This window comes from Cryptomeria japonica, chromosome 6 (genome assembly GCF_030272615.1).
Source record: "Cryptomeria japonica chromosome 6, Sugi_1.0, whole genome shotgun sequence".
In the NCBI taxonomy this organism is placed as follows: Eukaryota; Viridiplantae; Streptophyta; class Pinopsida; order Cupressales; family Cupressaceae; genus Cryptomeria; species Cryptomeria japonica.
In genome coordinates, this window is record NC_081410.1 from 439,831,558 (window position 1) to 439,856,993 (window position 25,436).

General features: G+C 35.7%; 1 protein-coding gene across 1 annotated transcript; it reads right to left on the reverse strand.

Moving 5' to 3' along the window:
- Positions 1-6,985: 6,985 nt before the first annotated feature.
- On the reverse strand, positions 6,986-19,022 carry LOC131037467 (protein STRICTOSIDINE SYNTHASE-LIKE 3). Its single transcript, XM_057969605.2, has 4 exons — positions 18,379-19,022; positions 15,399-15,674; positions 7,764-7,931; positions 6,986-7,649 (listed from the first exon to the last, which is right to left on the reverse strand). The coding sequence occupies exons 1-4, from the start codon at positions 18,717-18,719 to the stop codon at positions 7,256-7,258; spliced, it is 1,179 nt and encodes a 392-aa protein (XP_057825588.2). The 5' UTR covers positions 18,720-19,022; the 3' UTR covers positions 6,986-7,255.
- Between the last annotated feature and the right edge of the window lie 6,414 nt (positions 19,023-25,436).

Below are 25,436 nucleotides of genomic sequence, written 5' to 3' on the forward strand. Positions count from 1 at the left end.
GGGTGATCCTAGAGAGAACTTTGATCCTGAGGGATATAAAAAAGCTGCAAGGGCATCACAAAAGCTAAAGGCTGGAATACATGTGGCTCAAATGCCAGACGATTTAATAAGGAACCTTGAAAGGGAAGAGGCCAAGGTTTTGAGAGAAAGAAGCGAGATGACTTGGGAAGCTTTCAAGTGGAAAAGAGCAAGGGGGATGGTGGATGGAGACCTACTTGGAAACCTCCAAGATCCTTTGGAGATAGCCAAAAAACTACTTCAGCATGAGGAAGAGATTATGCATAGAGTACCCCCACAGTTCCTCCATTTTGTCAACACTGGAAGAGATAGTAAGCCATTGGCTCACATGTCACCAAAATCAACTGCTAGTAGCATCCCTGCTGACTCCCCTAGAGAAGATTATCCACCTGGTTTTGAAGCAGAGGTAGATGTGGAAACTGGTGATTTTAATATTAGGGATATAGTTGATATAAGGATGACAGAGCATGAAGACTTTGTTGCGGATGATGGATTCGCTTCCTCAGGAGAATTCCTTTCATTCTTATACCAGTACAAGGGGGCTCATGTGAGACGAAGTATGGCTGGGAGATCAGAAGAAGAGCAGATGAGAAGTTTGCAAGATGAGATAGATGCTCTCATGAAAGAGATGACCCCTAAGAAGGGGAGGAAAATATTAAAGGAGGCTGGAGTTATCATATTTTCAAGTTGGGATATAAATTCAACACTTCTGTTTGATGGATTCTTGAAGAAGCAAGACACAAATCAACAGGTATTGCCTCAAGAGATAGATAAATTGTTCATGGGCTCGGGGTATGATCCTGATCAAAAAACTCTCCTACAATGGGCACTATATCCAAGAGGAAAAAGACCAATTATTGTGGATGTTGAAGAAACCTTTGGACACCTTATGGTCCATCGGGTAGGAAAGACTGACCCTAGGGTCACTGCAAAATTAAACTTGGATGTAGCCAAATTAAATTTGGATCAGACAGAGTTTTTGGTCAGGGAAAACATTACCTATAAGGGTTTATATGAAAGAACTAAAGAGGAGAATCAGAGGCTACAAGCAAGGATATTGCAATTTGAGACAGGAACTCCTTTAAATGAATATGCTGCATATCCCACAGGACGAAGCTTGGATGATGTCTCTGATGTTCTGTATTGGAAATATCAAGCAGAAAAGGCTACCAAACAGGTGAGTAATATTCAACAGAAGATGGATAAAATGGTTAATGATATCATTGAGCACAGGTTCAACACCATGCTCATCCATGTTGAACATTATTGGAGGGTGTACACTGGAACCATAAAGGCATTAAGAGAGCATGAAAGGTTAAAAGCACGATTGCATGAAGTGATAAACAGTGTTGATGTGATGACGCTAGAGGAGAAAATAGAAGGGACTTCATATATGGAAAATCATGTTAAATTCAAAGATGTGCTAAAAGGAGATCTTAAAGAATTGGATGATGGGAACCCTATTGGAATGCCCTCGATTTATAAAGAGGGAGAATTAATATGTATGGATGAATGGCGGAATGAACTTCTAAGCGTCAAGGATCGGGCTCTGTCAAGATTGGATCGAAGCAAAGACATGGCCCCTACCGTCAACCAGATGATATTCGAATACCTTTCACAGGGAGAAGAATTACAGAAACAGAGCATCAAGATCAAGACTTTTAAAGAAGATGATTATATTCATCATTTAGGGATGCTTAATCTCTTTTTACTTAAGTTTGTTAGGAATGTTCAAATTGATAGTTAGTATTTCGAAAAGACATGTCTTTTCATAGATAGCATTTGCTCTCATTATATATGAGAAAGGTTTCTTGTAATTGAATTAATATAACATGATAGGAAGAATACAGTGATGTATGACAGCTTGTAAGTTTCCTGTTACACAAATTTTGACGGATACATAATATAATCAGTTGTCTTTTCTTTGTGTATGTGTTGTGGATTATTTCATTCGTTGTTGGTAACTGCTTGTGATATTATCTAAAGGAGATAAGGTTATTCATATTCTTTGAGTGAAATTTATGTTGTATGTTATAAGGTTGAAATAAAAGTTCTGCTTGTGAATTATAATTGTTCTTTGCAGCGTTTACTTGGATGGTCCCTTAAAGGTAGGGTTAAATTCATTCAAGCAACTTATGATATAGGCATTCAATTGATCTCATAAGAAATAGTAACTGACAGATCCATAAAAGGGGTGGGTTTAAAAACTGTCTCACAAGTTCACACAATAAGTCCTAAGGAAATATAAAGACTCTGTAGCCCAGACAGCAAAGAAGGCACTGGCCATTTATAAATTACAACTTATCACCATATTCATCATATTTTATTTTACAATAGGAGTAATTGAGTAGGAAGCATAGAGTAAGTTGGCAATAGTGTATACATATAAAATTCTAAGCACAAAGATCAAATAGCTTCTACAACAACAATCTTGAACTCATCTGCTATATCTCCATCCTAGGAACTTATGCCATTCTGTGATAGGAGGAAGCCAGATCAAGATACTTAATCTGCTATAAAAGGCACTAGTCTTTGAAAACAACTAGTGAATAGGTATACCCGCCTAGGTCCTGCAGAGCCTAAAGTGAGAGAGTCAGTAACCAAATAGGTTCACTCTATAAGTTGGCCAGGTCAATTGGAGGGTTTGATCATAGGAGTTGGCATTTTCTTAGAACCTATCCAATCTGTTGATTTGAGACCCAACAGGATGTTCATTGAAACTAGAGAGACTTGGGCGAGGCTAAAATATCTCTTATTTGTTAGGATCATGTTTTGAGATGGTTGCCCTTTGATGAGGATTTCAGCAAAAAGACTAAAGAGCCTACACCTAATTACGGATGTGAATCCATTATGGACCTAAAGAGACTATTTTCATTTCTTGGTGTTGTTTGTGCAAGGCAATATTGTATCCTATTCTTGGTCTACTTGGCAAGTAAAACATCTGAGAGGTGTTTTCTTCCTAATTATCATATGCATTCTTTATTTTGTATATTGTCTTCTCATGTGAGTTAGTCTTGAATATTGAAATTATGAGGGCTTGTTAAGAATAAAATGCATGGTTTTATGTATTTTCATTGTTCATTTTGTTTTGGTCTTGAGCTATGGATCTAATCCTAAGGACTTATTTGGATAGGTATAGGAAATGGTTTGTGTCTTTGTGTATATGCCCTTTGTTATGAGAATGATTGGTTTATTTTATCTACCTTCGATATGAGAGGTTAACATCTATTGCTTCCATGTTTTCATTTGTTTTGAATGTTAGATGTTGTCATCATTTCATTTTGAAAATGGTGAAGGATGTCTTACCTTATAGAACTTAGTACATGTTAGTGTGGAATAAGGATATATTGTTCTTCTTGGATGTTTGTATTCATATGGTTGAGTGTAAAGAACTTGGGAGAGCTATGGAGAGTAGTGGTGAGAGAGGTATTGCAACATATTTGTTTGTGAGATTAACATATGATTGTATGATTGTCTATTTTCCAATTTGACATTACTGATGTAGTAGGAGTTTCTAGATACACGTTAGGTTTCTCTCTTCAATATCTTGGTTTTTTTATTATTGATGTGATTATGAGTTTACATGTTTTATAGGATTAGGATATATTAAGTTATGCAATGAAGGCTAATCACCCATTTGATTGCAATGGGATGACTCATATGTGGACTATCTATATCCTTGAGATTATTTTACTAGTAATGCAAACTTTGTTAGTTGGCCTTGTCTATGGCCATTTGTACATTGGTATGTTGTATTTAAAAAGGATGGATATACAAAGACTTGATTGTACTTTTGGGTTTTTATGTTGATGTCATGAAGTTTTATCTATGATGATATACCCCAATTTTAGGTATGGTTAGCTTGGATGAATTTTAGTTTGTTGTGGTTGTTATTCTAATTGTTATGAGTAAGGAACCTACTTAGAGCCTTTGTTATCATTTGAATTTGATGCTTGTGGTCATGTAAATATTGATGCAAGTTTTAGTGATAGTTAATATGAGTCATCTTGGCATATTCTTGTTTTCTTTCATAGGTGGCATGTTGTAGGATGTGAGGTTTTTTTTATGCTTGATGGTGATTATCTTGGTTGCTTTTGTAGGTATTTTGTTGGAGCATGAGAGTATGGTAAATATTCAAGTCGTACATGATTGGCTAAGGGATGTTTTTCCCTTGTTTGTGATTCTAATTGGTGTATTTGCAATGTATGATGTCAAGCACGAGAATGATAGGATTAAGGTGACATCTACCTTGTAAATCCTATATCATAGTTCAGGGTTCCAACATCCTTGAAAAGTGTTCTAGGCACGTAGGATGTAATAGGAAAATAATTTGGAATATGTATTCTCACCATTGTTTGTAATAGATTCATAAGGGGTGATGGATTCCACAAGCAATGGTGAAGGTGACTTGTGAGTCTAAATATTTAATATTGTTTTCCCCACATGTGGATGCCTACAATGGGATGATTAATGACATGTGCAAAGAACAAATGAGTTACTATTGGGTTTCTATAAGTGGGAATTTAATATTGTTTTCCCCACATGTGGATGCCTACAATGGGATGATTAATGACATGTGCAGAGAACAAATGAGTTACTATTGGGTTTCTATAAGTGGGAACTTGGAAGAGGCAATAAGTGTCTCTTGCTATTCCATCATTTATTCCATTTAATGTAATGGTTAATTTCTAAGTTTGGGTGCTCGAATCGGAGGGAAAGTATTGGAGCCCAAATCAATTTCCTTTCACATTTTGAGGAGGTAAACCAAGGGCTTGGGATGTTTGAAATGAATATTCATTTGTCGACAACTTGTTTAGTGCTATAGAGCTCATAACGTGTCTGTAAAGTTAGCTCCTTAGATGTAGAAATTAATGAGGAGCAATTGAATGTAGAGTTACTCTACAAAAATAAGTTTAGGTTGAGGCAAAAAGAGGTTGTTCACAAGATACAAGTGCTATCATGTTGGAATCAAAGAGGAGGATAGAAGTGAATGTATTGCAATGTCATTTATTTGAAGATAATGGATATTTAGCTTCTCTTCTTAGTATATTTTTTTCTTGCAAGTGTTTCAACATGTAAATCTTGTGTTATGTGATGTTCTTATTTTGTTAGTTTGTGCCTCTATATTGCTATCTTATGATGGCGTCATACATTATTTATCTTTTTTGTAAGTTCACATAAGGTAGTGTTGTTAAACATGATATGTTGGCTGATTTTTAGCATCATAAAGAAGATGGACTTGATCATAGTAATTCCACATTAAGGCAAAATAATTTCATATTTGCATAGAAGTTTCAGATTTTCATATTTGGTTAGTACAAACCTTGTATCTCATTCGTTGAAGTCATATCTTGATTATTTGGATAGAGATTAAAAATTTCCTACGTTTGGCATTAAATCATATATATTTTCCAACAAGGAAATCTATAGTTGTACTAATATTGGATAAATTTGGTTAAGAATTTCGAAATGTTATGTTAGTTTTTCTTGCGATATGCAACTATTGACCAACCCCCTTTTTTGGGAGGAGAGGCATCCCCTAAAGGCTTATGCCAAAGTTTGGCTCTTGAAGGAATAAGGGAACAATCCTTGATTTTATATTCAAATGATTGATACCTATAATAAGTGTTAGGAAAATTGAGATAAATAACCCTTTGAGAGGGTCATATTTGGCCAATTTAAATAACAATCAACTCCGTAAAGACTTTGGAAATATCTACCTCAATGCATACATGCTTTGCATACAAGTTGAAAAAACATTGTTGCATTCAACACAAATGGCATGGCCTAGATGGGCCACAATACAATCCTAAAAAAGGCCAACAAGGCAAAGGATGGCCAAGGAGCTTGATCCAAACAAGAACCAATAGGGCTTTCTTCTTAGAGACAACAACATTTAAAATTGAAAATGAAAAAACTAAGAAAGAGTTATGCATGCACTAAGTGTCATACTTAAGTATGGCTTTAACATGACTAGGCTCAACAAATCTAAAAAGGGAAAACCTCTTAGTTAGGCTTTAAACAACATCAAGTTGAACCGCACAAGAAATCCAAGCCTTGTTTAATTTTGTAGTGAAATGTATGACATTTTCAAAACAAACTTCAAAAATGCTTTGGTGAAGCCATTATCGTACATTTTCAAACTAGCAACACCAACATCAACTATGAAAATGTTCAGATTTAAAGCTCTTTAAAAGACAACACTCGTTGAAAGCAAGAAGAACAGAAGGAAGAGGACTACAATAAATGTAATGGAATATACTATTTATTTCTCCAAAAGAAGAGTAATGTAAAAGCTGACCGATACCAAACACATGCAAGTCAAGCAACACTTAACCCCAGTAAAGCTAAACCCTCCACACTCCTCATCACCTTCTTTCTCCGACTCTTAAGGAGATTATTCAAAGACGTTGATAATAGGAAAAAGTTCTCTCCAAGCCCACACAACTCGTCTAATTTAGGATTCTTCTAATGAACTAAATGTTTAGGTTTCTACATTTCTATGAGAGTTGAAATGTTATTTAATGTGTAAGATCTTTGAATGAGGTGTTACAATGAAAAGAAATGGTTCCATCTGTACAAATTTTTGTCTCTATATTTGTGCTCTAAAAATTATGATCTAAAATATCCTTAACCTACATGTTTTTTAGTTAAATAGTTAATATACTTTGAACTTTGAAAGACACATATCTAAATGGCTGATTGTCTTTGTCCCTAATTCAATTAAAAACAAAATCCATAGCGCAAAAAGATTTAAATTGGTTTATTGTCTGAAATTGAGTTTCCATATTTCATATGACTGGCCTTGTTTTTAATTCTTAAGTGCAAATGAGCCTTTTAGCTTTGGGTCATTATAAGGCTCTGAGCCTGTCAGGGCTCATACTAGGCATTTTATCTGGCTGTACATCTTGCAATTTCTTATACCCCTAAGCGTTCTTTAGCAATTATTAGAAAATTGACAATAACAAAAGCTCAAGAACATTTAATCAATCTTAATTTTTCAAACTACCTCCTTAGGATTTCAAATCCTAAATTTGGAAAAAAAAAGGAGGGTTTTATGTGATACAGATGGTATATCAAGCATGCAATGATCATCCATCTATATAATACCTAAGATCCTTGAACTTGGAATTATTGCATCCTCCAAGTTCTGTCTCTCATGACTTTTGTCACTGTAAAACAGTAAATTGTGATGCCAACAAGTCTTTCTCTTCATTTGTGGAAAACACTGGCCGCATTAATACACAGCAATAAAAGACATCAAAACAGATCCCATCCACAACTTTCCATCCCTTTCTTCCACTTCACTAACTGCTCTCACAACCTTTCCCTCTTTGTCCTCCAAAATTTCAAGAAGTTCTCCATCTGGACTATATTTCACAAGCACAGCATGAAGCCTTCCTCCAACATGCATTTGATATTGGTACTTTATGGGAATTGGGAGCTTCAAAATTGCTTTTCTTAATCTCGGATACAAACTATTGATATGGGAATAAAGATTGCGGCGACAGTGTAAAGCCACCCAAAATTCACCTTTCTCATTGGTCCGTACATTGTCAGGATGTCCTGGCAAAACTGCAAAGATGTCTGTTGTACCTGCTTTGGGACCTTTTAACCAATGCCTCTTGAGCCTGCAAATATTTGGATCAGGATAAAAGTTGAACTCTACTAAATACCAACTTCTAGCATAGATTAAATATTATGAATATCAGAATAGAGAATAAAATCAGTAATTAATAACCAACCTTCCAGCACAAGAGTCACTGTAGACAAAAAAGGATCCGTCCTTACTTAAAGAAATCCCATTTGGAAACTGCACATCACTAAGCAGCACACTAGCTTCCTTGGTTTGTGGGTTGTATTTCAATATTCTCCCTGAATTTTCTGCTGAAAATACCAACTGCATGAAGTTCCTGATATAAATAAAACAAAAGTTTCAGAAAAGGAACAAAACCATAAGCTAATGTAATGCGGCAGTGCCTACTATAAGATAACAAACAATGAAAAGATTCTCAAAATTAATACACATTCATATGTTTGTCATTCTTTGTTCAATCCTTAAAAACTCTCATAACAATCCAAAGCATTACCACTGGTTCCAGTTCAAGATATTGCATCCTTGTGCAACCCTGAATTACAATGTCTCTCTCTATGCATCATCCTAAACCACTGCAACAATTGATTGGATTCTCCTCTAAAGAATCTCCTAGATCTAGATTGACTTATTTGATACTGGTTTCATAAAATCCAGTCAATAAATTAGACCATCAATCTAGGGCATCTGTAAAGCAAGATTCATGTGGTTTATTGCCACATAATGCTATATATTATGATCTCCTAATACCATGTTATATATAGACCATCAATCCAGGGCATCTGCAAGGCAAGATTAATGTGGTTTATTGCCACATAATGCTATATATTATGATCTCCTAATACCGTGTTTTATATATGTGTGTGTATCTGTATATGTATGTGCATAGTACATACATACATACATACATACACATACACATACATATACATATATATACATATATATATATATATATATATACACGCGCGCACATACACTCACATATCTGTATGTATGTATATGCATGTATGTATATATATATACATACATCCATATATATATATATTCAAAACCCAATTAGTGCTACCCTGGTTTTCTAAGTATTATGTATATTCATGTTCATATACAAACATACACACGTGCACACATGCATATATAAACTCAAGCAGAAATGTCCCTTTCCAAGAGGTTGGTGAGAAATCAATTTATGAAGAAATTTACCAAAATGGTGGTATGTTTAACTTGCAAGACCATTTAGATTTTCATAAGGTTAGCAACTTAGGAAAGGTTTAAAATGTGTAGGGCATAACTTTTAACAATGTGTATGACTACTCTGAGAAAGTTGGCAGGAAATTCAAATCTTATGCAAACAAATATGTTGGCTAGGGGAGATTCAGTGGGGCAGAATTGAAAGGAATAAAATTTATGTTATCATGGGAGGTGATAGGAATAGAGTAGAACCCTTAAGCTGTAACAGCTTCACAGAGTTTGGAGGTGTGGAAAATACTGCCTGATGGGGGTCCGATTCCCTTCATGGAAAAACTTAATGGGCTTGACACCCTCTTAGAAATCTAGTTTGTTAATGCTTGGGATTATAGGCATGTGGTGTTACAAGGAATGGAGTTCATGGTAATAGAAGATTTAATGGCAGAGCTGACAGGGCTAATAGGAGCGAAAATCTTCAAAGACTAGGACAGGAGGATGGGAGATGACGAAATTTCAATATTCCAGAAACCAGGGGAAGAACTTAGGAAACTGCATTTTGGGCATGCTAGAAGCTCCCTAAAACCTCTGTCGGATGAGTTTGCACTGTTCATTATGAGGTATGTAACTCTAGAAGGGAGATTCAAGTCCCTTTATTCTTACCATTTTAAGTTTCTCAATCATTTCCGAAATAGAAGATTTTTTTCTTTCCTTTTTTACTAGCTGTCATCATTGGAAAACTCCATGAAGGACTGCACGAGACCCCTTGGATGATACCCCTGCATCAGGGGTTAATTATACTCAATGTCAATTTCAAGGGGCTTGGAATCACTTGGTTTACTGTCAAGTCCAAAAAATGAATAAGGATAAAGGAAAAAGGGCCATTAATTCTTCTGATTATAGGTCTAGGCATTCTGAAAACCCTGCTGTAATGTTCCCTTCCTAATTTGCCCTAAAATCACAATTGCACAAATTAAGGTTAGGGTTAGATCTTACCAAGTAAATATCTCTTCAATAATGCAATCCTGGATTTAAATCCTACAAACATAACATGAGCAACATATATAAATAATATATATATATATATATATGTTCAGTCATTAGGGTTAGACAAACCACATCATATTTTTATACTATCAATAATATTATATAAGCATATTAGGTTTTGGAGGAAGAGACATGATGGGTCTACCCGAAGCCATTTCTACACTAAGCCCAAGAGTGGCTGTCTGCCAGAGCCCTCTTGCTTGCTTAGCGGCTTGTACATGCTTTCCCCAACCACGTCTCGTCTCCCTACAAACAGTTGCTATCTTGTGGAGTTGGGGGGTGGTTGTAAGGGGGTTCACTTGACTCTCTACATGCCCTCTTTGTTCTAGGCCGCAATGGTCCCTCTAGGATGGCCTACTTACAAGCCTGCTTGCCACCCTCCTCTTACACCTCAAGCCCTCTCTCGCAAGGTGGATTTCAGACAGTATGTATACCTATTGACATCTTCCTGAAGACATGTGACCTCTTGCAGGAATGGGGGGAGGTCGTAAGGGAGTTCCTTGACTCTGTAAGCGCCCTCTTGTCCTAGGGGCCACTAAGGTCATCCTAGGACGGCCTACTTACGAGCCCGCTCGTCACCCATCTCTTACTCTTCAGGCCTTCTCCCACAAGAGGGACTTCAGACAAGTAATCTATCCTATATTCTTTCATAGGAACGTATATGTAAACATTACTGATTAAGCAAAGCAATACGTATAGCAGATACATATGCAATTAATTGATAAATATACATAAACATTATTTATACCCACGAATATAGGGAGATAACGATAATCTGATGGAGTGAGGACTGTTGCAATCTAGTCCAGTCTTAAGTCTCTTCCTTCAAAGGGCTGTTTACCAATCTGCTGTTTTACAGCCTTGCTCTGGTTCAATCTGTGATGCTATTGTCTGATTTAATATTGCTATTGTGAAATTATTATGTATTGATGCTTCACTGATGATACTTCTTCAATTTCATTACATACCTTCTTCCACCCTTGGAAGATCATATCTTTTCATTGCTATGTCCCTTTCCAAGAGTGGTGTCCTTTGTAATCTAACCGTTGCTGTTTAGTATGTACCCCTTTATCTAATCGCTACCATTTGTCTATTCACTTAATCGCACCCTTGATTTACATTGTTTGTCGTTTAAGATAATGTGATCACTGCTTTAGTATTTTAATTGTTTGGCATAAGTTTATGTTGTTTCAATCATCGCTCTTTCAATTGGACTCGCAGCTTATAATATACTGCTGTGTTTTAATCGTTGACCCTTAGATAAATAATGTCCTTAGTTAATTGACGAATGATCGTTGTCAGGTCTTATAATCTTCTATCTAGCATGTTACTTAAGAAAATCATCAAGTCTCATAAATGAGACAATTTTCTAATCAATGGTGTCCCTTGATTTATCTATTTTTGTTTTCTCCCTGGGTAAGAAGTTGTTAATAGGCGGGGACATGACACCTGCCCATGTTGACAATTCCTTGGATGACTCTAAGTATGACACTAAATCGAAGTCAGAGACAGAAGTCTCTCTCTCTAGGGATATGAAATGGATTTACAGGAGATTAGGAATCTGGAAGGAAAATAGTAAAGAAATTGGTTGCAACTAGGGTAACAAAAGAAAGAGAATGGAACCCCCTGTGAAGATTAAACAGACCCCAATGATTGGTAAGAAGGCGACTGAGAGCAAGAATGATAGTATTACCCAAGAGGTTCCAAAGAAAAAGTGGTCTCATAAAATAGATGTTTTGGGTAAAGGAAAGGATGTTTTGGGTAAGGGAAAGGACAAAGCCTTCCCTAGTATACTAGACCCTTGTCCCTCTCTCCCTATTGACACTATTTTATCTCTGTCAATTCCGATCTCCCTGAAGGATCTGTCTGTGGTGGTCAATCAAATCACTCAAAATTTGGGGAACCTGTAAGAGAATTATAAAGTTCAGCCCAATCTCACGAAATAGTTATTTGTGGAGATCAATAAGATGAATCTGAAACTAGACACCATGAATAACATGCAGAAGAGGGGTGCCCAGGTTTCTGCAGAGGAGGATGAAAGAATCTTCCAAAACAAAGATACTATCCCCCAGGTCAATGGGCTTGATGGCTGAGTACACAAATCAGAAGGATAACATGGCAGTTGTGGAAGAAGAGGTTAACTTAATCCTGGATAGCCATAATACCAGACTTTTTATAATGGAGCAGGACATAAAAACTATTAAAGAAAATATGAACAAGGTCATCTACATTAGCAAATGCATTATCAAGAATAGTGATATGGGACTAAAAATTGTGAATGATAAGCTAAAGAAGTTTGTTGTTGACCTGAGATCCCCTCTGTATAAGTGGAAGGCATAGACAATAATGCAGGTCCCAGATCCAGGACTAGGGGCAGCAAAAAGAAAATTACAATAGGAAAAAGAAAACATTACAGGAGTTTGTAGATCTTCATGAAAGCTAGAGATGGGAGCAGCTAAAACCCTGAATACGTTGTAACTTTATCGTCCTTTTCCTGCTTTGTTACTTTGTTTTCTGTGTTGACTTTGTTGCACCTCTGCTGCTGTTTCGCTGTTGGTTGTAACAGGGTTACACAGGCCTTCCAAAAACCTGTTTTTACCCCTAACCAAAAGCAAATATGTTGGCTAGTTGTGCAGGGATGCTATTCTTGCTACGTCTTTCCCAAGTTGACATGAGTTCATATCCTGTGGAAATAATATCAAGCATATAGAAATCCTGTAATGGCACCCCTTAACTTTCAACAGGCTAACATGACCTGACTCTTGCCTCAAAGGGTTTACCAGGTAAAAATCTAGAAGTCAGAACTTCTCAATGAAAAGCCTGGTATAGAACTTCTACATAAACATCAAAGATCAATCTAGAAGTTAGAACTTCTCAATGAAAAGCCTGGTATAGAACTTCTACATAAACATCAAAGATCAACCTATTGTATGAATCTTATGTATTCAAAAAAATTATAATTCTAAAACCCCCTTTGAGTCTTTGACCAATATGTAAATCTGCAAATGTAGATTTGGCCTAATAATGGTCTTTTATACTTCAATATGGACTACTTGATTGAAACATTTGTTTTCTTGCAAGTACAACTCCTAGACAAAAATGTTTCAGAGCAGTCGAATACCTAGATCGGCGTTTTTGTTTCATAATCAGTAGGTTTTCATGTCAGCTTCATACTTAAGACTCAACTGTGCGAAAATTTATAAGCAGCTACACATAGACTCATCAAGCCTGATTTGTCTCAAAATCAGATAAGACTTTGAAAATTGGAAAATTACAAAATATAAGCATAGGCTGAAGTTTTCATTCCACAAGAATTTAAACTCAAAGCCTCTAGATAATGCCAAAAACCTTATTTATTCCCCTTGAGCCAGTCTTCTGCACAACTTGAACAACATGAGCATTGAAAAAAGAAGACTTTTGGCTCAGTCATAAGTGTGTTTTTTATGTTTTGATGTTGTCTGGGCCTAGCCAATTCCTGGCAAGCAGATCTGTCTCAGCTGATTTGTTGTAATGTCCCCATTTTAGCAGACATGGTTTTTTGGGTGATTAGCCTATCATTATGACCCTCGTAGGCTAATGAGTATGGATAGAGGGTCTTCCGAGGCTTGTATCATCTCCAGAGTTCAGTGTGTTTCGATCTGGCTTTCATTTGGTATCATTTGGACTTCATTTGCTATACTTACTATTTATAGTAAGTTTGAGATGTTAGAGATGGACCCCTTCTATTTTTGGTAAAGGGGTATAATCATATGCAGCTTCATCATGTCAGCTCCCAGTTCAGAAGACGTTCAAAAATGTTGAGTATTAATGGAGATATTAATGTTTATTTAGTTTAAATAAACATTAATGTTTTGAGCTTATATTTATTAAGTTATAATATAATTTTATATTATAACTTAAGTAAGGGTCCAAGTATCATTAAAAGGGACCATTTAATTAATTAATTGTGGCTCTTTTACGAAGGTGAAATATTAAATGACAAAGTGAAAATATTATATCATTAAATGTCATTTAATATCATTAATTGATTTAATGCCTTATTGGAGAAAATCAAACCTTCCTGGGAAATATATATAAAGCTTTTGAAAAGAAGAGAAGGGGGATTGATCATTGTTATTTTTGATGAGAAGACTTGTCTCTTGGCTTTGGAGAAGAAGCTAGGGTTTCTGCAGCTTGGGTTTCCGCAGCTTGTCCAGAGTATCGGCATTGGAGAACATGAAGACTTCATTGCATCAGCAATCTGAGGGTGTGAGATATTCATCTGATGTTGCTCCTAGGGTTGGCTTCATCCAAAAGTTGACATTGTGCTGATTGGAGATTTATTTTCAAATTTATTGGCATAGCTGAGGGCATATGTATATGGCAGACTGAGAACATCATACAGAGGGTTTATTTGCTGCTACAGTGTCTCGCTACAGTAAATGCTACAGTACCTTGCCAATTTTGTGGTCTTTGTGGAGACCAAATTGGAGATGTTTGTTCAGATTTATGATGAAGATTGAATAAGGAGTCTTTGGCTGCTTCTACATTCTGCAAACCCCTATAGCCGCCTTCCTCACCTACAAATTGGGGTCGATTGATATTCCAAGTGACATTCAACATTGATCAGCCACTTAGCTTTCATGCCAACAGTTTTCTTAAATGCCTAATGGCTGTAGGTGTACTTTGGGATGCATGACAAGTGTTTTGTCTTAATGTCTACTAGCTGTACTAGTTAATTTCAATCATTTCATGTGTGTGTAAGCTCTAAAACAGCTAGCATATCATTTCTATAACAACTTTGCATTGTTAGAAGCTTTCCATTACTTCATTTGCAGCCTACAAACCCGAAGAAGACAAATAAAGAATTCACTACAGCGGCTTCAAACATTGTATGCCAAGTGTTTGACAATATTCCTTGGGATTCAATAAGCGAAACAGGGTCAGATTAGCCAAGGGATACTACATTTGTGGTAACGCAAAGACTCAACTCCATTTTTCAAAGGCTCAACAAATCCTGCTACTATGGTTGAACCTACACATGTTTGGGGTTAGAGTAATATAGTTTCCATTCTTATAATGCTATGTATAATGTTGAGTTGCAGTTCATAGTCCATGGAGCCTCTCGCTAATCCTTCATACCTCCTAAAATGTTTCCTAAATACTTGCAAGTGCAATTCAGTTCAATTATTTCTTAAGGTGTGCAAGTACATCACATTTTTTACTATGTTTTTCTTTAGAAGTGTCTTATTACGTATGCTATTATGCTACAACTAGAATCAGCGTGGAATCATTCAACTATGCTTCAATAGAAAACAAACCGAAGTTCCGACTCCCAGCAGGAAGTATGGGAAAGATTTTTAACATCTGCACAAGTCCTACTGTCACTGTATGGCACAGTTTTAAGGTGCTTTGCAACAATCCCATAGTAAACAAGGAATTCTACGCTCAAAAGAGGTAATAAATACATGATTCTCAACAAAAGAAAAACAACGTGAACAAGAAAACAGCATTAAAAAAAGAGAATATAGCATGTAGACAATACAGTATATAGTAAGCTAATATGAGGCCATACCTTCTACGATACTTGGCACTGCTATCTGTAAAATAAACAATTCCTTCCTCATCAATGTCAAGATCATTAGTGAATCCCAGAGGAATCCCATCCACTTCCCTAACAAGAGAAGTGGCAAGCCCACCTTGAGGTCCCACCATAAGCAGTCCAAGATAAGCATCTGCAATGTACAAATCACCTGTCCTCTTGTTGAACCGCAGACCCAGAGGCCTACCACATATGTGCTCATACTTCACATTTGCCATGGGAGTTGGCCCAGGCTTGCAGAGCTCTGACCTGCATTAATAAAAGAACATTGTTAGTCCCCTTTCCATTCAACCAAAACATATCCTGAAGAAACATTAACTGACAAAACTTGGCAAAGATGGGCTTCCCTAGCTCAACAATCATTATTAACTTGTCTGCAACAAAACAGAGGTTGGTAAAAAAAGCATGTCAATAGATGGTTGAAGCACTGACAAAAAATCAAAACAAAAAACATATTTTGTTATATAAAAATATCATTAACCCTAAACCATGACATCTCAAAGATATTAACTTCGATGATTTATGGCTGAATTTCTGATTTGGAAAGACTCAAAAAATTTAGGACATGCTCGGTATAGTTAAAGAGTTTGGCAAAAACGCATTTCAGTGTTTCAATAACTGGTTGAAGAAATTATCAATCTCTTCTGTTGAAAAGCTTGTACAATTTAAAATTTTGTATCTAAACTAGTCAAATTATTGACAACCTTGAGGCACGAAAATAGTGAAAAACAAAATAATAGTTTCGTATAATTAATATTTTAACCTCAAACTAGTATATTCCACGGGTTGAATTGATGGTCATATGGCTGCATTTCTGACTTGGGGAGACTGTCAAAAAATCATATATGTTTAAAGGTAGAGGTGGAATTTAGGTCACCACCAAGTGACGAATTTGCCATATAAGGCCTTAGTATAAATCCACAAGCGGATTATGTTCCCATTTACTTTATATAGTCAATTTTGTACCTTTTTAAGTTTCACATCGTTCAACCAAACTTGTAATTCAAACTCCAGAGGTATAATATAAGGGATAAGGTCGGGATTGTGTCCCGGACAACTTTGGCAGAACAGATACACTCAGTCCTTGGCTCTTAGCTAAAAAGATATCAACTAGGCTCATGCTCTCATATCAGATAACAAAATCAACTTATGGATGATATTAAATTCTCCATCAAAATAAAATAGAATAGAAGAACAAAATATATTTAGGTTAAACCTCAACAGAAGAGCTCTCCTCAGAGAAGTGATCCTTCAGGGCAGGGCAGTGGAGGCTGACGATTGGAAGCAGCCTTATAGGTAAGGCAAAGAAAGAAAATATAAAAGTTCACTCCTTTGACCAACCAATAGAGCCCGTGATTCCTAAAGACCATAAACAATAATCTCAAAGTTATTTAATTCTCGATCAAGAAATAAGAAGCAATATTTCCATCATACCAGTCCCCTTAGTCCAACTTGCTCTAGTTCAATTCCATTCAGCCATTCTTGTCAATACTTATTCGAGACTCAGGTACAAGATTTTGGCCTCGAGGCTCTTATCACTAATAAGGGATAATGTCTGGAGTATGGGCCATAGTATTGAGACTCTGCAAATCTCAAGAGTCGCCAGCCAGTGGCAGTGAGTTTTGCTACCTCGATTTGGTTAACTCGTTAGTTTAGAAGGGATTCACAGGGTCCCCTGCAATTTTTCAATTCCCCAAGACTTAGTCGGACCCCTTTATCAATAACAATATATTTAAAAGACAAATAAATTGAAACCCGAAAACTTGAGAGTTTGTTGTTACTCCAGAGTTTTCCATATGCTGCTGCTCCTTCAGTAATTTCTGTTGATTATACAGCGATTTGCTGGCTCCAGAGAACTTATATTCCAAATTTATATTCATACTACACCAGTTTGTTCTCAGTTTTGCAGCTGTTACAGCTCCTTCAATCAACATGTGTATGCAGCTATAACTGAAGCCTCTTCGATTCCTGTGCAACGATGTTATTTATTTGCATCGTTATGAATACTGTGTCCTCTGCATATGTATATCAACAGTGACATGTACATGATTCAGTGTTTAACTAAATATTATTGATGCTATTCTCATTTTGAAGGTAAATGAATCATATTTTAAATGAAATACATGTAAAATGGTCTTCTAATTTGAAGGGTTATGCAAGTTTTTGCCTGAGTCTAAAATTTACTGTGCTAATATGATTATCCCCATTATGGTCTGGACATCAAAGTTCTCCCTCAACCAGACAACCTCATTGGAGAGAAAAGTGTAACGCCCTCGACATGTGAAAGAGGTTGAACCTTTAAGGTACATATGACAAATAGGCCAACAGCCTTGAGGGTATTCACGCCCCTCTGTCCTGATGAAAGAAGAGGACTGCATCAATGAGGGAGGGCTCAAAACACACGATCATTTATGTGTTTGGTCGAGGAAAGCACTCAATCAATGGCCTCAACCTAAATTTCTAGGAATCAATTATATAAAACACGGGGCATAATGACAAATAATATTAGACGGCAAATGTTTTAAACTATCCTCCAAAAAGGTAAAGATTTTGAGTGCTCCTAGATCCAAAAACATTGGTTAAACACACTTTGATACTTCCTAAAGACCCAATTATCCATGTCACAATCAAATCCTCCCATTTAAGACGCAACATACCACCCTCTATATCTTTTACCTCATAACCCTCTGTAATCGGTAAACCACTAACCCAACTCACCAATTACAGTTACAAAGTTGAGGAAACCAAACCACAAAAAATTAAACAAAATACAAGGACAGCAGACAAAAAAACACGCTGGGAGGAAGCCCAAAATGGGTGCCCTCAGCTTAAATTCTTGAAATTGTGTAATGTTAAACTTAAATCTTCATGACCAAACTAAAGAACAATCGATTAACCTTGTGAATTCCAACCATAACCCAAAACATAAATGAAGGCATTGAGAACCCATAACCTGTTAGGAGATGTATGTGCAAACTCTGACCAATTTTGGGAGTCCCAAAACATTATGCGACCATCGGCAACGCCGGTATAGGGCCCCCTCCCCTGGAGGTCGAACACCAGGCTTTCAGGCCCCTGGATTTGGTTCAGGAACTTTATTTCAGACCTTTGGAGCCTGTTTTCAGCATCATTTGCTACAGGAGTTTCTGACCATGATGGGCCATCGACAGCATATGCTTCGAAGTCGGGAAAGTTTGCAATAGCACTGTGGCCAAATGGATCAGTCGCTACGTATATTGCAAGCAAAACAATTGCTATTGCAACCAGTTTTCCAAACCCAAACCCTTCTGCCATGCTTCAATTGTTTCGAACCGTGCTCAGCAGAAGAAAATTAAGCAGTATTAATAATGGCATCCGATTGACTCACTGGTCAGTAAGCTGAAGAACAGTACACGAGTGTCGTGCTGTAATGAATCTCGGATCAGATGCCAACCACCCCATTGTTCAACTAACATTCTTAATTAGGGATGAAGACCCAGAATCTACCTAGAATTCTATAATCGCTCAGAATATTGAAACGGATTGACCGTCCACATTCTCATGTCCAAGACCAAAATAGTTTTTAAATTGGGCGATACAGTCCAAGATCTGATTTCGAAATTTCTGTCGGAGCAAAATGAGTTAATAATTATAATTTGAACAAATTAGAAGTTCAATTTTTTATAAGAATTTGATAAGTAATTTTAAGAATTTGAATTAGGTTAGAAATTAATCATTAAGAATTTGATTTGTCACAAATATTTTAATTACTATAGACTTTCATGCTAAATGCATGCTTAAATAATATTTATTATTATTATATTATAATATTATCAATTTATCAACTTAATTAATTTTTTACATTTTGTATTATAACTAATTTTTATATGGAGAAGAAAAAGTAATTATAAAAAGTCACACTATGTGCATGTTTAAATATACTTATATTTATAATATCACTTCTTATGAATTGAATTAGTTCTAAGATTTAATATTATCATGTATTTTGTTTATTTATTTCTAATTGATGCAATAGATTTTTTTAATTCTATGATATAGAAAAATTTATATATTTACTAACATATTCATATTTTAAAAAATAGGTAAAATACACTCAAATATATCTATTTTAAAAAGAGTGGTGCGCTTTACACAACCATACATGTAGAAAAAACACACACATTGAAAAAGCTAGCAAAACTATTATCAGATTTCAATGTTTAGAAGACATTGTCCAACTACTACCAGATTTTAATCAAAGTTGTTGGTATGTTATAATTTTTATAATCAAAATCATTTAAATTAAAAGTCATTTACAAACATATATGCATAATAAAATTGATTAAATTGTGATTTAAAATCAATTATATATATATATATATATATATATATATATATATATATATATATATATATATATTTTGTAGTCACATAAATCTGTGCATTTTAATTAAATGAATATTTCATATTTATTTGATTAAAAATCCACTAAGCCATCAATTAATTAAATTAATATTTAATTAATTCATCTTCAAACATTCTCCTATTAATTAAATAAATTATTCAATTTATTTTAATTAATTCATTAAACCAAATTCACAATTAATTAAATGAATAAATTCTATTTATTCAATTTAATCATCTTTCCTCTTTTAAATAAATTACATAAAACATTTATTTAAATCATAAATCCCCCCACTTGCATTTTCCTACAAATGCAAGTTGCAACCACAAGTTGAAATAAATTAATTTTATTTTAATTAAAATCCTATTTTCCTTCACCCACCAAATCCACTTGCACTCCTAAATTCTTCTAGAACCTATCTAATCCTAATCAATTAGCCTAATCCATCCCCTAATTATTGTCACATTCCTAAGCAACTTGGAGTCACTTCTCAAAGACTTCAAAGTCTTTGAAAAGCATTTAATGTTTTGTGTGTTCAACAATTTAACCTCTAAAGTCTTCCAAACCACTTATGGCTCTTACATGACCATTTATGGTTAACCCCTAACTCAACCCTCATATGACTTATGTGTCTTCTCAAGCATTTATTGTTTTGACCATGGTTATCCCTTTAACCTTTGCACGAGAGTTTATCCATTGGATAAAAGCTTTATTTTTTGAATAAAGAATTTATTCACTCAACCCAGTCTTGACCTTAACTCCCAAGTTAACCTTCAAGTCATGTCAACCATTTAATGCTTATTCCCTCTCCTCTCAACCTATCTCATGGGATTGGGTTGAAAGTCCTCAAATCGAATGAATATCATTCAATCCTGACCCTTGTTGAGATTACTCAATCTCAGCCATCTATTGCTCCATTTTTCCTATAAATAGAGCCCATTTCTTCATAATCCAGATCTTGAAAACTTGTATGTATTTAATCTATAGTGAATTTTAGAGAGAGCATTTAGTATAAATCACATATATTGTCATTTTGGACTAAAATAAATCTTAGTTCATTTCACAATATGTCTAATTAGTTTGTTTTACACTTGCATAGCATAGTTAAAACATTTCAATCTTGAACCTCCATAAGCATCCACAGTGCAAAAAGTTGTTGAGAGCTACACTAATTTGGAACTTGGAGAGGAGAGGAACAAGGGAGAAGGAGCTAAGAGCATGTTAAAAGGCATTTGGAGATGTCTTGTGGTATTTACTTCCATAGTTAAATCTTTTATCATGTTTTTAGTGTCTCTTTTGATATGCCTACTTAGATTAGTTTTTGGTTGATTAACACTAACGATTTCTTGTGTTTTTGGTGTGTTATACGATCACAGGCTTCTTGTCTAACCTTATCCATTTTGCAGAGCATCATTTGGTGAACCCGACGTGAAATCAACATCCAACAACAATTTTTTTTACAAAAATTAATTTTTTTACTGTTTAGCTTGACACATAGGTCGTGCTTTGGCGCTTTTGATCGCGTTGTAGCGCTATTGTAATTTGATATTTTAGCGCTATTGTCTCAAATTTAGCGCTATTGTCAGTATATTAGCGTTTTTGAGTCTTAACTAGTGCTTTTGTCCATGTTATAGCACACTTGTTATTGTTGTTTAAAATTTAGTTTAGCGCGTTTGTGTTAAATAGTGCTTCTGTTGTCACACAGAGTAGCGCTATTGTAATAGAACGTTGTAAAAAAAAGGGTCTTGTAACCAATAAAAAAAAATTAGGCTTGTGGAAGCCCACCATGTTTTCGGATTTTTCTAACTGTTCGTTTCATGTGCAGATCTTAAACTAACCCCTTTTTTGTTACTAATAATCAAAAACACTTCTTTTGGTGCTTTTAAAATCAACAAAAAAAAAATTATTTCTTGCAAGTTAGGATTCAAACTTCATTTTGGTGCTTTTAAAATCAACAACACAAATTTTGTTTACTTACAAGTTAGGGTTCAAATTTTTATTTGGTGCTCTAAAAATCACAAAACAAAATTTGCTTTCATTGCAAGTTAGGGATACACTCTATTTTGGTGCTTAAAACAAGACAAGACAAATTTTCTTTCTTGCATCAAACTAAAAAATTCACAATCAACACTTCAAGTTATTGTGCAAGTAACAAGAACAATCAACTTGTCTCAATTTTTTGCAAAAAATGATTTTACTTCATGCAAACGTGTTTTTCATTAAGTTGACCAGGATTTCAAATTCTAGTTTACTCAAACATATTGCCTTTGAAGTTAAAAAGAACATCATGGTTGTTGGAGCAACATCTCCAGTTAGATAGAACGTCATTGCAACGACAAGTTAAAAAGAACAAATGTATTTTGTGTTTGGCACACTTGTGCAAAAGAGTTGGTCGAGTGGTCCTACTTCTAACACACACTATCCTCTTCGTTGCCTTTCCTGGTCTTAGATGCAAGAGAAAAGTGTTAGTAACACTCAAGTTTTATCTTTTTAAGAGAGGTCTGCCAAGAGACGCATCACTCTTGGGAATGACCTCGCGTGGTAAATCCTTCGGGCCGCTATAGAAATCAGGTGAGAGCGAAAGTTGTAGCCTTGGGTATAGTTGTTCCTACAGTGTAACTTGCCAAAAGGACAAATGGGCCCCACCACAAGTTACAAGGCTCTTAAGTGAGTCACTGCAGAATGAACTTATGTCCAAAAACATCAAAAATTACTAAACATCTTTAAGTAATAGCCCACCCGTTCTATTGATTAAGGATATTTGTGATAAATTCAGTGCAAGAGCATAGATGGTTTTGCTCCCAAGATACTCACCATACATATTTCCTTGAGTAGAAACATAACTTTTTGAAAAGTCACTTGTGGCTTGATGAAAGTGATGACTCCCCCATCATAGGGATCATCTATTTGTTATACTCGTGCAAGACTTAGTATATCACATCCTTACCTGCCACGGCGGGATTCATAAGGTATGTAGTACCAAAGTCGAAGAAATATCAAGATGTGGGCTGAAATTATCGCAACTGACCATTTGACCTTAGGGATAAAGAATGTTTGAAGTGTTTTCGTTTTAGTCAAGACCAAGTGCAAATTGAGCCGACTTCAGGCTTTGGAAACACCTAAAATACATTTGAAGGAAAGGGTCATTAAAAGTTCAAAAGATTGGGTTGATCTAGACCCATACTTACTTGTGCCTTTTGAGGCAACATTCTTGTGTTTGTGTGCTTGCTTTGTTTTCTTGTCAAAGAAACATCATAAAATCCAAGATCCAAAACAAGTATTCATCTAACACCAAGATTTTCAAAAACACAGAAGATCAAAAACAAAGAGAAACAACCAAAGTATCAAACTATATGACCATTCTTCACATCTTGAGAAAGAAGAATCTTCATCAAAACATCAACTTGAAGAAAAGACCATTGAGCTCAAAAGCTCTTATCAAAAGGAGGAAATTCTTCTATCTTAATAGACAAATTTTTATCTCTCATAGAACCTTCCTACGTCACATGCATCTATATCTTCAAGGGAAATCAAACGAATTTGATCAAGAGTCATTAAACCGCAGAGCTTTTACACAATATCGAGCTTTGAGTTATCAAAAGAACAAAGGAGGGAAAATCAATCCTGACTTCTTTCTTGACATTTGCATCACATATAACGTAGCTCGGGAAGAACCACCAACTCCCGAAAGAGAAGAGGAAGAATTTGTCCCATATGTAACACAAAGCTTTTATTGAAGTTCACATTCCATCCATCATCATATCCATATCTCATCAAATCCACTTCCAACTCTCAAAACATCAAAAGGTTTTTGTCCTAAGTTCTATTTCAAAATATTGCTTGAATCAAACACAAACACAAACACATCACCTTTTAGAGTGTCTCTACATCGAGGATAAACTCATCCTAAGAGACATTTCTACGCAGGTTAAAACTAGTCTATGAGTGAATCCTCTCATTACTAGGTAGTTGAGTCTGTAACACATCTCAGATCTCTCTAAACCTTATCACATCAAACTTTGTCAATCAAACACAACAAGCAATTCAAGAAAGAACTTTGGTAACATCTACCTTTAGTGCTAGGGATCCGTATGCAAAGCACTTCACCAAACATCAATCTGTCATTTCATCACCAACTCATCATCATTTTCATCAAACTTCAACAAAAACTTGTAAACAAAATGGCTTATACCAAATCCAGATCTAGACAACAAGAAATTGAAGAGGAAGAGGAGGAAAATCTTAATGAATTCCAAGAAGCCCTTGGAGGAAACGCAAATGATGAAAATCCAAGTACTACTCTGTAGCAATAGAAAGGGCACAACACAACCCACTCTTTAATAGACTTTTTGACGAAATACTCAGGAGCAATGTTGATGCTCACTTTTTAAAACTTGCTCAAGAAGGGGCTAAACTACCCTCTGACTTTGATGTTGCACAACTAAGACAAGCATCAGAATGTCAAAGTCGTAATGAGGATGAAAGAGGTCGAGAACATATCAGATAAAACCTTCATCAAGGTAATCCCCCACCTCCTCCTCCTCCAAATGAAATAGAAATGTTGCGGCAACAAGTTAAAAATCTCGCCCAACAACTTCATAGTGGTGTGAAAACTAATCAGTTTTCACTTAATGACATTTGTCCCTATCCTTTTGATAGGAATCTTCATATGCCACCTTTTCCATGAGGGTTTGAAACACCCAAGTTTGAAAAGTATAGAGGAAAAGGAGATCCTCGTGATCATGTTAGAGAATTCCATTCAGCATGCCTCGAAGTGGCATAGGAGGATACTTACCTAATGCGACTTTTTCCCCAAAGCTTGGGAAGAACAACCACATCATGGTTTTCCCGATTACCATGTGGCATTAGGACCTTCGAAGAGCTAGTCCAGAAGTTCTTGGCACATTACTCACACAACATTGAACGTGATATCACAATGGCTGATCTATGTAACACTAAACAAAAACCAGGTGAGCTATTTTCAGTCTTTCTGCAACAATGGCGTCAAATGTCTAGCAGATGTTCTCTTCAGTTACCTAAACAAGAACTAGTGGAAATATTTATTTCCAACTTAAATGACGAAATGGAATTTCACCTAGATGTAAAAGACACAGACTCTTTCAATGACATGATCACCAAAGGCTTAAAATGTGAGCGGGCTCTCATCAAAAAAGGACTTATCAAGACATATAATGAGCCAAAGGATGGCCCTCGCCCACACTTCAATAGTGACAAGCCTAACTTCTGGAACAAAAGCAAAAACGTCGTCAACGACAGGGTTGTAGATGCAAGAACTATCAAAAGTGCACAACCTGTGGTTCGATTTGCAGGACAGAACCCCCCACCTAAAAATAACACAGTTGCTCCTCCAAACCAAGGACGCAACACATCTCAAGAGGAACCCAAACAACGTCAACAAAATTTTAAACCAAAACAAACATACACTCCCTTAGGGGAACCCATCAAAACAGTATTACGTCAATTGGTTTCTCAAAATTTGGTTACCTTACCCAAAACATCAAATTATGAACCTCAAGTCAAACCTTCATGGTGGAGGGATACTGAACATTGCAATTTCCATCAAGGGAAAGGACATAAGACAAGCAATTGTCACAGATTGAAAGATC